At 42.9% G+C, this 13,982-nt stretch overlaps 1 protein-coding gene across 5 annotated transcripts in view; it reads right to left on the reverse strand.

Annotated features, from left to right (window-relative positions):
- The window catches only part of AKAP7 (A-kinase anchoring protein 7), a 195,499-nt gene that overhangs the window by 139,041 nt on the left and 42,476 nt on the right, over positions 1–13,982 (reverse strand). For 4 of the 5 annotated variants that reach the window (XR_014471700.1, XR_014471699.1, XM_083176713.1 and 1 more), the window contains exons 5-7: positions 12,871–13,031; positions 9,697–9,809; positions 8,206–8,353 (exon numbers count right to left, since the gene is read on the reverse strand). Coding sequence is in view for 3 of the 5 variants with exons in the window: in XM_083176713.1 (XP_083032839.1) it covers positions 8,206–8,353; positions 9,697–9,809; positions 12,871–13,031 (422 nt within the window). In the remaining 2 variants the exon portion in view is untranslated. Of the gene's footprint in view, positions 1–6,203; positions 6,302–8,205; positions 8,354–9,696; positions 9,810–12,870; positions 13,032–13,982 lie in introns of those variants that run through there. The other variant, XM_083176715.1, reaches the window with a different exon arrangement.

Genomic DNA, 13,982 nt, shown 5'->3' on the forward strand with positions numbered 1-13,982 from the left:
TCCAACAAACCCCTTTTTCAAGAAAACTATAGGTACTTGTTTCCTAGCACGGCGCCCAACGCATACCGTACTTAGTGGTGTGCGATGCGATATTCCCGTTAAATTAACAGGAGTGCTTGTACAATGAAATATTGCGTAGCATTGCATGCCAGCAAATGGCATGCAATGCGATTTTTAATTGTAGAAGCACCCATCAGGGTGCTTACAATGTTAAATGCACCCCCATTGTCAACACCACCAACAATATCAACGCCAACCTGAAGCGTGGCGAGCGCAGCGAGGCCGTGAGGGGCGGCGGTACACGTCCTCCGACCTTTTCATACCCCCACTATCCATGTCGGCATGGAGTTGATTTTAGATAGTGTGGCGAGCGCAGCGAGCCAACGAGCCTGCAGTATGGCGAGCACAGCGAGCCCCGCGAGGGGACGTGTAATACATGTAGAGTAATCTGTGTCCACTCACGGGGCTCGCTGCGCTCGCCAAGTTTCGGGCTCAGTGGAGAGCTGCACTCGCCACACTATCTAAAATCAACTCCACGCCGACGTGGATAGTGGGGTTATGAAAAGGTCGGAGGACGCGTCCCGACACCCCTCGAGGGCTCGCTGCACTCGCCACCATTCGGGTTGTCGTTGATAGCGGGGGTGGCGTTCACAATGGGGGTGCACTTAACATTGTAAGCACCCATTTTTTGTACAATAAAAAATCGAATCGCATCGCATGCCGCTATATTGCATGTGATGCGATGCGATTGTATAAGATGTACTACGATCAAAAACGGGGGCGCCGTGCTAGGAAACAAGTACCCAACTACTGTATATGTTCTTTTAAATAGCAAAGTAAATACATTACAAACGCATCAAAAACATACTTGTTTCAACGAAAATAGGTGTCTACTGCCACCTTCTGGCTACAGTAATTAGAAATAATTGGACAGAAAACATCTATAACGAAAAAAAGCTCACAGACAATGTCTCGGTACACAGTCAATAGGTGGACACAAAAAGTTTTACAGTGAACATTGACAAACTGTTCACATGCACTATGACGACAGTTACAAATTTCGACATGCACCTGGTTGACATAGGCAAATTAAAATGTTGACACGGGAATTAATTGCAATATTTCCACAGTGAAAACTTGCCATGATACACAACTAGTCAATGTAAAAAGGGTAGAAAAAGCATGGTGGAAAAAATGGTCTAGTGAAATATTAAACAACTAAAAGAGTGAAAGATAAAAACAGTAGGAGACTCAATAAAAGTCTGGGAAGAGTAGATAGGAAGCATTAAAGTTGCTGCCTGTGAGTGGGAACGCACAGGAAACAGGGACAGGAAACATGTAATATTGTATGGAGGGATGCTGAAGGGTCCTGGGCCTCACCAAGAAGGAAATGGGCTACAGCCATAAAACGTAAAGCCTATTCTAAATATTCATCCCCAAGTTAAACACACATGGCAGTATTCAATGAGAAAAATTCGCCCTGTTTTATGGCGAATTTGTGCTTTTTTCCGCCTTGGACGGAGCATTTTGCTCTCCAAAAGCGAGCAACCCTATTCAATGTGAAATATTTGCCGTCTTTCTAAGTGATTTTAGCCGTCTCTCTCCATGTAGCAATTCTCCATCTTTTCATGGAGAGCTGGAATGTGAACTTTTAAACTAAAAGGTTTTTTTTTTTTATTTTGGTGTCAAAAAATCAGGATTTTTTTTCTGTGAAGGGGCATGTTATTTTTATTCATGTGCTTATAGCACATGAATATATATTTAATTTTAAAAAATATATATTTTTAATTATTATTTTTTTTTTTTTTACACAGAGCAGCCAGCAGGGGGCCGGAGCTCTCGAGCCGCTCATTAGATATTCATATATTCACTGCATCCGATCATTACATATGCACGATCGGGTGCAGTGAATACTGGGTCCCCCACTGGCTATAGGGGGGGGCAGCTTGTGCTGCCTGGGTCCCGGGGAGCCCACCTCCCCTCCACATATGTTCTGGGGCAGCCAGGGAGACTTTAATCTCCCTGGCTGCCACCGTCCCACGGCTCCCTGCCAGCTGCCTGCCGCGGACGCTCGTCCGCTGCAGGGGTTAAGACTCGCCGCGAGTGGCGGCGAGTCTTAACCACATTGTATAGAGGAAGCAGGAGTGGCAGCGAGCCCTCCGGAACAGGGCGAGTGCATGGCGAGAGAAAAAATCTCTCGCCATGCACGGCGAATTTTTTTCATTGAATACTGCCCACAGTGTTTCAGTAACCCTTCCTAGAAGGATCACTGAAAAATTGCTCTGTCGCCGTTATTACCTCCAAATAATTTGAAAAAAAAAAAGTATTCTCTTTTAACTTTGTGTTTAAAGTTTGGGAACCGGATATAGGCCCTTATTCTGGTTGGTGCGGTAATATCCGCGTGCGTTCGCGCCGCCGATGTTTTGTGCCTGCGTATGTGCAGAGGCGTCTCTGCGCATGTGCGAGCGGGGTGTACGGCCAATACAGGGGGTGGAGAGGGGCGTGAAGAGCTATTTGGGCTCATTACCATATGCATATGCCCCGCGTTTCATGGGCGTTCCCATGCAAACGCTGGGCGTACGTATGGTAATGCGGCCGTGACGCACGTGTAGGGGGCGGACATATGACATCTCCGGATGTCAGCTGCCCGCCCAGATCCCTTCTTTTGCACGGAAAAATGCCCGTGTGGTCTAAGGTTGCGGGAGCTGGTGGACCACTCGGTCCTGCATTCGATGGTCTGCGACCATCGAATGATGGGGGAGGTTCCCTGAGATGGAGGAGGCGTATTCCATGTAAAATACACGTGCGGTCCGTTCGGTCAGCTTCGTACCACGTACGGACGGAGTTGGTGATCCGTATGGAAGGCGGGGTTTCGCACGCACGTTCCTGGCCGCATATTCGGATCCGGCCGCACCGATCAGAATAAGGGCCATAGTCTGATGGAGGAAGATCTGGTGAGTAGGGTGGACGGTCTATGCAGTCAAACCCCATCCGATTTTGAGTGTGGTCACTGTTGAAGGCCTACCAGATCTTGCTGGGTGTTTGTCACTTAATGTATGCATCATACACTCATGGATTTTCTTTACAGAAACAGAAACTTCATAAGTGAGAATATTCAACACTTTACATTGATATGGTTTCGCATGACAAACAATTACAGAGAGTGGGTTAATCCAAGTAGTTATCAGCACCCCTCTTAAGGTCAGAAGGCCAGGTAAGGAGGTAGATGGGGTGTAAATATCCTTGGTTGGCTCCTTGACTCAGTGATTGCAAATATGCACTATAGCATGCTTAGAAGATAAATACCAGGGACTAACCATTCTCTTGATGAGGAGACCCACCACTGTGGAGAGTGTGGAGACCCAGCGACTGCCAGCGCAGGTCAGCGGTAGGCCATCACCGTGAACAGGAAGCCTGCCGCTGCCGGTCAGAACAAAACCTGCCTCCTCAGTGTGACAATCATAGACACTATGGAGGAAATTTACTAAGATGGGAGTTCTATGGGATGGGCAACCAATACGAATCTGCTTCATATTAATTTAGCACCTTCTACAAGATCATAGATAATATGTGATTGGTTGCCCATAGCAACAGTACATCTGAAACACAACTCCCATCTTAGTACTTTTCCCCCTATATGAAGATTTTAAAATCAGCAGTGCTAGGATTGAAACAAGCAGTGTAACTGTAAAGTACATTTTCTTTCTTCAGTAAGAAAAAGTAGATGGCAAAATAATTGCCTGTCTCCTGATAATACAGTAAGCCCCACAGACATGTCAACCCATTGATTGTGTGACCCTGCATTCCTTTGTTGCAGATCTTGCTGCTTCTTTCAGTAACTGGTACATTTTTATATAGCATGATAACATCATAAAACGTTAAACATCAGAAATGTTTTGTCAATGAAAAGTATCTTGCACACAATTTGTTTACTTATAATGTATGACTATGAGAACAAATATACTGTTCTCTAACATGCACTTACGGGGCACATACAATTGTGCATGGATTTAAAAAAAATCAAATGCCCCTATTCAATTGAAGTAGAAAAGACGCAGTAAAATCTATAGAAATCACTGCTTCTTTTTTTCTCGCAGCACCAGTACAAGTATGAGTTTTTTCTAAATTTGTAATATATAGCGAGACATGCTCTGGAACCCCTACAGCAGCCCCATTCCCAATTACTAATTAAGGAATTGCAAATGTGCATATTTAGACCACTTGACCATTTGTCACCCAGAGGAGCATCCCTGACATGCAGAGTCTTCCTCCGATTTACTCCGGTGAAATTCTATTGCGTTAGATCAGTGTGTGTGTGTGTGTGTGTGTGTGTGTGTGTGTGAGAGTGTGAGGTCTGCCACTCTGTCAGGGTATGGGAACCCCCGCCAGAGGCTTCAGGAGTGCAGGAGCCGATCTGGAATGTGTAGCAGCAGGGAGAGGTCAGGTGATATCAATCAGGTGAGTTATTTTGTCATCTGTGGATTTTGGGTGCAGAGAAATTGGAGACCAATTTTTGTACCTGGATACCATGGGTATCAGGAGCATAACTGCAGTAATACAAAATTGGGCACATGGTCTGAAGTTTTTTACAAGCAAAACCTTGCACTTATTTGGATATGCCCCACAGTTGTGGTGTTGTTATTTAATTAAAGTTGCACATTATATCCAGTTCAGTACTATTAGGAAATGTTAATGAAGCAGTTTTGTGCGAGTTCAGGCTGCCATAAAGTGTATCTGTTGCTGCACTTACTTGCACTTGCAATATTTTGGTTTTAACTTTATGGGCCATAATCAAATGCTATTGCATCGCTCTGCAATTTCCCGTTGCTTTACAAGGGAGATTGGGATCAATATATAGTAATATATTAATTAAGGCTGAAAAAATACGTTAGTCCATCGAGTTCAACATATCTGACTTGTAACTACTGATTTGAGTAAATCATATCTATAGGATTCCCTTAGTGGCCAAAAATGCATCCAGTTTTGATTTAAATTAATTAACAGGAGTTGCTGTAATCACCCCCACCGGCAATGAGTTCCAGAATTTTACTGCTCTAATGGTGAAGAATCCTCTTCTTAATTCAGCACGGAATTGATTTTCCTGGAGCCTCAGTACATGCCCGCGTGTCCTAAGTATATTCCTGTTAGTGAACAAATCATCTCCCAGTTCCATATGATTCCCTATCCTGTATTCAAACATACTAATCATATCACCTCTCAACCTCCGTTTCTCCAGTGAAAACATATTCAGCCTGGTTAACCTATCTTTGTATTCTAGTGATTCAAGACCTTTTACTAGCTTAGTCACCCTTCTCTGTATCTGTTCCAATTCATTTATGTCCTTTTTAAGGTGCGGTGCCCAGAACTGAACACAATATTCCAAGTGTGGTCTCACCAATGCCTTGTAAAGAAGCACTATCACATCGGCATCCCTTGAATCCATTCCCCTTTTAACCCCTTGAGTGGTAGGTTTTGCTGGGGCAGGACAAATCTACTAGGGCAGGTGTGTCCTGCCCCAGCAAAACCCACCACAGTTCATAGGAAGCCGCCACCCCCCTCACCTTCGCTCCGGCGTTAGTACGCCGGAGCTCCCCTGCCGCTGCTGCCCTGTCAGTTATCACACAGGCTGCAGGCTTGGGGATGTTTCGCGGCGGCTCGGGAGGAGTCGGGTGCCTGAACTCTCCCAAGTTCCCCCCTGAGCTGCCCCGAACATCTCTCCACCTGCCGCCTACGTCACTACAGTATGTGATTGGCGGCTGGCGGCGGGGGAGCTCCGGTGTACAATCGCCGGGTATGCCAGAGTGGAGGGACTGGGGGGGACCAACAGGAGGGGTGGACCCCTAAAGGTAGTGCGCTAGTGGTGCTCCGATGGAGGCACCACTGGCGCGCACCTACTACATAGTGGTATGCCCGGAAATTTTCCGGGACAGCCTGCTGCGACAGCGCAGCTGAGCCCGGAAAATGTTCAGGCATACCACTCAAGTGGTTAATGTATGCCTGGAAATGGTTTGCTGGTTTGCTTTTGCTGCTGCACTTGAGCAGTGTGCACTATTACTCTATTTTTTTATCTATGATGACCCCTAAGTCCTTCTCTACAGCAGAATTTCCTATAATAACTCCATTTAGCCTATAAGTAGCTTGTTCATTTTTGTTCCCATAATGAATTACTTACATGAATTAAATTTTTCAACGTTAAACTGCATTTTCCACCTTTCCGCCTACCTTTCCAGTTTATTTAAGTCACTTTGTAGTGTTTCCACATCCTCTCCTGAGTTAATTTCCTTACTCAATTTCGTGTCATCTGCAAATATTGCAATTTTTGCATATCAATTGAATATGGTCAAATCTGCTTTACCAACTCTTAAACATCACTAAGTAGGTTCTTGAGACACAAGTTTCCAATAAGATCCCTAAAGGAGCTACCATAACTTGTAGCAGTGGGTGCACACAGCAAGCAGGCAGCACCCATAGAAGATGAGACAACAACTAGACGGCACTAAGAGAAGATGGTGCAGGACTCTCAAATCAAACAGTCAACAAATGGCACAAGAAGCACAGCTGTCAGCTGTATCCTGGAAAATGCTACAGTGGTCAGGATACAAATTCAGTTAATTAGAGATCATAAGGGGCATACACATGTGGCAATTTTAAAACGTTTTCTAAGCAATCTGACTAAATTAGATTAAGCAAGGATTGCTCAATGTGTATACCTGACAGCGATGGTGATTCACCTGACTAAATCTTGACTACAGTACATGTAGTCAAAATCTATTTAGACTGCTTAGCAACTAACTTCACATTTCTCCTAGTGTACAGAATAAGTGATCTAGATCTTTATAACCACTCCCCTGCTTCTCCCTATGAGCCACTCAATTGCTTCTCCCTGTGAGCCATTACCCTGCCTTTCCCTGTAAACCAGGCATTCCCAACCACGGTCCTCAAGGCACACCAACAGTGCAGGTTTTAGTGATATCCAGGCTTCAGCACAGATGGTTTAATCAGAATCCCTCAGATACTAATTAAGTCACCTGTGCTCAAGTCTGGATATCTACAAAACCTGCACTGTTGGTGTGCCTTGAGGACCGTGGTTGGGAATGCCTGCTTTAAGCATAGATTGCTGCATGGGTATGGGAAAACACAGAGAAATTGTCCACCCTAAATTGCTTACCACAAAAGTTTAGCACACATCTCAACATGTGTATGTACCTTAAGGGGTGAATTAAATTGGCAGAAAGGTTTAACGAGGGGGAAAAAAAAACATGTGTACCTTGTACACAATTTTGGATTATCTTGGGTATGCTCGCTCCTGATACCTGAGGTATCCAAATGGTCATGCTGCAAAATACCCAGTGGTGCATAAAAATATAAATATACGCACCTGTCCTGACTCTTTGAGTCCCTGGTGTTGCTGGAAGGTCCAAGGAATGCTGGGAGTTGTAGATATCCCAGTGTCCGGCTCCAGGAGGGATGAAAGACACTACTATACTCTTCTGCAGCAGAAGATCAGTCTCCTGAACCTCGATTACTTGGGAGACCCCACGTCGTTTTCTTTTTCTATGTACTATTTGTACATTTAAACAGAGAATTCCACTGACCTGTGCAGGTCTCTCTGAACAAACTGCCGAGGGGACATCTATTTGAAAAGTGCATTTTGTTCCTAGTATGACCACTTCACGTGTGTTTGCAGGTAAATTCCTATGTCTTAGTGTTGTAGACTGAAATTACATCCGAGTTTGGCCGATGGTTTATTTAAACGTATGTTCATGTCCACCTGTGTTTTCTATTTCTATTTAAACAAACACTCCCAGTTTTGCTATTTTCAACATTTCTGCGATTAACAAAGTGTTCAAACACTCCCGTGTTTACCAATTTCAGCAAAATAATAGTAAATTTACTCCGTAGTGTTTCTGGTTCAGCTAATACAACTGAGATCAATACTAAGGTTCATTAATTGTTCCTAGCAGAATTTCACGAAGGTACATGACTTTGAATGAATTCATATTATTTTTCCAGTTGTTAACCGGTTTGACATGAATAAAAAATAGTTTTTCGACCAAAAATTCTTTAGATATGGGGATACTTTAACTTATTCAGTAAAGCTTTGTTCAGCAGTAAAAGCTCTATATATTTCACTGTATACCAATCCTTTCATTACAAGCCATGAAAAGAACCTCAAAGCATAGTTAATGAAAGCTCTGCACTCACCAAAGAAGATGGAAGCTTCCGTGTGATAGTAACCATTTGGTTGCTTTTTCTTTAGCATTGAACAAAGATCCAGTCGCACCAATGTATCCTCCCCAAAATAATGGTCTTGAAAGTCCTTGTACAGACTTGTGTCAATCTTTTTAATTCCCTAAACAATACAATAAATGTTTAGTAGTCTCATGTCAGGGTACATCTATCAGTATGGAAACATCATTGCACACAAGTTATAGAAATGCAGAGAAAAACAACACCATAACTTGTAGCAGGGTGCTACGTGCCTGAGGGGAGGATCTTCTCTGCTAGTGGGACATCTGTGTGAAGGAGGCTTTTCTGTGCTAGGGGTAGATCTTTTTAATGGTGCATACACAGTCAGAATTTGGCTAACATTTTTAACTATAAAGTCAAAATAGTATGAAAAGTTAGTAAAAATCTCAGTGTTTCCCCTGCTTGCGATTCCGATGCGCGGCCCTGCAAGGTTGGTATATGAAGGAAAAATAGACTTTGCAGGCAAGGAAATTTTGACTATGTCCCTTGTAATGTATTTGGCCATATGCAAGTGCACATACTGTAGTCAAAATAGCAGGTGCATTTAGCCAAAATCGTTTCCATGCACTTCAAGGGGAAATCGCATGGTCAAAATCGGCCATAGGCATTATCACACTAAGTTTATGCCCCTTAAGGCATATAAGGTGATGTGTGGCAGCGCACCTGTGTGAGGGGAGCTAGTTCATGTGTGTGTGTGTAAATCTGGCTCTGATACCAGCCAGTGCCTCCCCAGCCAGTGACCTTACTGCGTGTCACTGTGATTATGTACTTTTGATTTTAGATATTTGCAGCCCTTATCAACTACAAATAGTCCCTTCTAGTATGCTACTTGATGTACGGGAGACTATCAAAATATGATACACTGGTGCTACTGTACATGAAGGCATTTTATACACTTCGAAAAACATAAGTGCCTTGTCTCGACATTTTCCCAGTACGCACAGCTTCATGCTGCTGTGTCTGAAAACTCAGTATCAGATAATCTGTTAAAATATCACCCCACTGAGTAACACTCAGGATGGGTTGGCAGGAAATCTGCTTCAGAAGACGCAGGCCATTGCAAAGACACGCCCACAATATGGGTAGACCTGCCCGGTAGAACATCCCACTACCGCCTCCATTCCGCCCTATAAACCACTGCAGCTTGCCAATCATGCTGCATCAGGGGAAATTTCGAGCGACAACACAGGACTTGTTCTGCTCGAGCACACAGGAATCACTTTTACATACTATAATACAGAGACTCACTTTAAAATAGCAAGTGTGTTTGTGTTCTACTTTGAAGCAGGCCATAGGTGCGCTGTATTTTTGTTTTTCTGAAATGTATATCTTGCATATGCTGTCTATTATTTAACTATATCTCACCCAATACTTCAGCTTTTCTGCATAAAAATCCACGGTCATGATTTATGTTACACAGTATTAAAGTGTATAATCGGAGCTCACCTCCTTACGCAGCTTTGGTGCTTTTGAAAGCTTCATCAGAGTCAAATGTGGTACAAAGTCTTTATATCCAACCACAGAAATGCCCTTTTCATTAAATATCATCCCTGTAGTCTCTGGAGGGACAGAAATACAAAAATATATAGTGGGGAAAAAACAAACGATTTATAGGATATGTTACTTTGTTTAATTGACTTCAAAGCAATAATTACATTGGGAAACAGAGTAAATTGATTTAATAAAATAACCTACTCCTGTCCACCATGTTATGAAAATTTTTGGTACTTGTTTCCTAGCACGGCGCCCATCGCATCGCATACCATAAGGTATACGATGGTATGCGATGTTAGCCGATGTAATACAATTTAAAATTGTATACCATCGAATTGTATGGCATATACAATGGGGTCACTCACCAGTCTTGTAGTCTCAATCAAGTTGATTTATTCAGACAGCATGGCAGAAAACAATGTAGTATCTACGTTTCGGTCCTCCTCTGGGACCTTTGTCAAGAGGAGGACCGAAACGTAGATACTACATGTTTTCTGCCATGCTGTCTGAATAAATCAACTTGATTGAGACTGCAAGACTGGTGAGTGACCCCATCTTTTGGATTGTATACTAGCCATAAGGTTTGGAACAAAAATCTATGGCCCTGGATGGTCACCCCAGCATCTATTATCTAGACCAGCTGTGAGTGCCAGCCCTATGGACTCTACTAAATACTATAGATATCCTAATACATCTAGCCTCACACATAGATATATAGATGCCCCACATAGATGCCCCACTGTGTTGTGACGAAGACATATTTTCAGCAAAAAAGGCACCCAACACTAGCAGAGTCTCAGAGGCCCTGATGGGCTGTTTGGTGTTACCACAGTAATGAAGTATAACACCATCTGTAACTCCATCATGCAATCTAGTCCTACTGTCATTATAACGCATTTACAGGCTTATGACTACTTTATACATTTATTTTCCAAGCCTCATATTCAAAGTACAATATCTAAAGTTCCTTTGTCTAGCCTTGATTTTTAATTGTATAAGTAGTGGTCAGTGATTTGTCCACATCAGGCAGACCTGCTAATGCAAGGAGCCAATGAAGACAAAGCGCTGTTATTTCATCCAATTAAATAATGGGGCTTTGATCCATGAATACACAGTTAGTTTTAGCCCAAGAAACACCTTCATTTCATACCTAATTTCAGCCCATGAAACACCTTCATTTCATATATTAAAACTACAATGCCTTGTCCAGTTGTAACAATTGAAACGGTTACGTTGAGTACACTTTAGCAGCGTGATGTTGGGTGATAGAACCTGGCATTGGCAAGGGCACCCCGTTGGCGATGCCGGCAGCAACAGAGGAATGGCAGGTACATGCTGCATTTGGCAGCATAACCCTCACAAGTGAAGTCCTCCAATTAAGAAACATGCAGTGGAAATGTCAGCGCTATCCTAATCGGCACAATCATCCCCCAAAAAATCGTCTAATGTGTACCAAGTTTACTTGCTGCATTAGAACAAAGCAAAACCAAGCAGTATAGCTTCAGTTAGAACAATGTAAAGCAGCATGGAAGGGCTCCAGTACACAGTTAATCCATATTAAAATATTTAAGCAATTACACCATTACCTGTATGCTTGCTTTGCTATACATCATCATTATCATCAGTATGCACTTGCATAAACCCAATCCTGGGTGCTAAACATATGATTCCAGACAACTCTGTATAAAAAGCAGCTCTGATGACACACATTGGGGGAAATTTACTAAAGGATATTTGTAAAAAAATAGGTGTATTTGTATCCAGAAAAACACTTATTTTTGACATTTACTATCCTGAAAATACGACAATTCGTATTCGTATTGATGTGCTATCAATACGAATTGCCATATTTTCGGGATAGTAAATGTCAAAAATAAGTGTTTTTCTGGATACAAATACACCTATTTTTTACAAATTTCCTTTAGCAAATTTCCCCCATTGTCTGAGCACTGGTTCCAGTATATGCATGATACACTCAGCATGCGAATGTAAGTCCAACTCTGCGGAAGCCCCAATACAAATATTTTCGATCTCGTAATGCCAAAACCAGGTATGCTTTGTAGGACCGATAATAATATGCAAATTGCAGTATATAACATTTGTATGAACAGTGACTAGTGTGGAAGGAGGCCATTGTTTTTTCATTTCTCTGCTCTAAATACTGTATCAGTGTCATCTGGAAAGTGTGCTCTGTAGCATAAATCCCTTGAATTTACATCAATCTGATTACTGTCCAGATGTTTTGTAACAGTTGTAAAGTATCCAAAATAATACTCCATTCATGTGCATAATAAGGATATTACAGATTAAGGGCAGTATTCAATGTGAATACTGGCGACGTGCAGCGAATCCTGTTTAGGATTCGCTGCACATTCGCCACTGCTCGCTGCGTTCTGGAGCCTCGCCGGCTCCGGTATTCAATGAGTCAGGGGCTCGCTGCCCCTGACCGGCGAATTTGAGCTCCTGCGGCGGACGCCGCACGGAGCCTGAGGAAGGTGGCAGGCAGGGAGATGGAAGTCTCCCTGCCTGCCCCAGAACGTTTGTGGGGGGGAGGTGGGCTCCCCGGGTGCCAGGCAGCACAGGCTGCCCCCCGGGAGTGCCAGCAGGGGACCGGGTATATTCACTACACCCGATCATGCATATGTAATGATCGGGTGAAGTGAATATATGAATATCTAATGAGCGGCTCGGCTCCGGCCCCCTGCTGGCTGGTCTGTGTAAAATTAAATATATATTCATGTGCTTACAGCACATGAATAAAAATAGCATGCCCCTCCTCAGAATAAAATTCCTGATTTTTTTACACCAATTGTAAAAAACAAAACACTTTATTTTACCTTCCACTTCACCATAAAAATATAGCGATTGCTACTCGGTGAATCGTGGCGAAAAAAACCTTGAAATGTATTCGCCATCTGGTCATTGAATAGGGTGATTCACCGTTTTAGACAGAAATTCGCCTTACAGCACAAAATCGCCATAAAAACCTGGCGAATCAGCCTCATTGAATACCGCCCTAAGTGTCTCAATAAAAATTCACAGCACAAATATAGCAATTGAACAATGAGCACTTGTATGTACCATTAATTCAGTTATAGAATTGTTTGACCTGGAGTGAGTTCTCACCAGCAATTTGTTTCAATGTAGTTATAGAGGTGTCATCTGTCATCTTCCCATACACCACTTCATTTTTAAAATGAGCCATTCCGCAAAAAGAAAGAGCAAAATCTTTTCCATCAAGGATGTCATCAATTGGTATTTTGCTCCCCAAAAGTGCACTTACTGCTCTAGACAGACATAAATGGGGGAAAAAAAGCATTTACTGTGGAATTTACCTTTAAAACACAGCCTACAAAATGCAAACTAAAAAGACAAAAAGATGGTATGTGACTTTAATGACTCCATGGAGAATAATAGGCACCAAAAGACATTCAGAAATTTTTAAATTGAAAAATGTATGCAGAAACAAGGATAAAGTTGCCTGATACATTGCCTTAAGCCATAATAACATTGAGATCCACTATTAACAATCGGAGAGACATAACCCCAAAATAAAATGTTAATGAAGATACCTATGGACTTACCAACATGACAACCTGTTTCTTTCTCTGATTTTTTAAACGTGAACTTACAGTATCTTGGGCTACATGTCAAGTCTTTTCAGTATTAAATTGGCAGTTCAACTAGTATTAAATAATTTGGAGGGGCACACTAGCAGACACCAAGTATAGCATACTAACAATATCCCAATCCTACACATTGGCAGACACCAAGTATATCATACTAACTATATACCAATCTTTCACACTGGCAGACACCAAGTATAGCATACTAACTATATACCAATCCTTCACACTGGCAGACACCAAATATAGCACACTAACAATATCCCAATCCTTCACACTGGCAGACACCAAGTATAGCACACTAACAATATCCCAATCCTTCACACTGGCAGATACCATGTATAGCACACTAAGGGGGGTATTCAATGTTTGGCGTGCTCCCGCAGCCATCTCCCGACAGGGGAGATGGCTGCGGGGCCCTATTCAATGCTGTCTTCCCCGACAGCATTGAACAGGGGTTCTCGGCAGAACGAGCCCGACATCACAAACTGTCGGGCTCGTTCTGCCGAGAAAAGCCGGAAATAGGCGAGCTCCCGGCTGGAGCTCGTCTATTTCCGCTCTCGACTCACGGCCACGCCCCTTTCTCGCTGCTCAGCGGCCGGGACATTGAAT

The sequence above is a fragment of the Crinia signifera genome, chromosome 3 (genome assembly GCF_055691185.1).
Source record: "Crinia signifera chromosome 3, ASM5569118v1, whole genome shotgun sequence".
In the NCBI taxonomy this organism is placed as follows: Eukaryota; Metazoa; Chordata; class Amphibia; order Anura; family Myobatrachidae; genus Crinia; species Crinia signifera.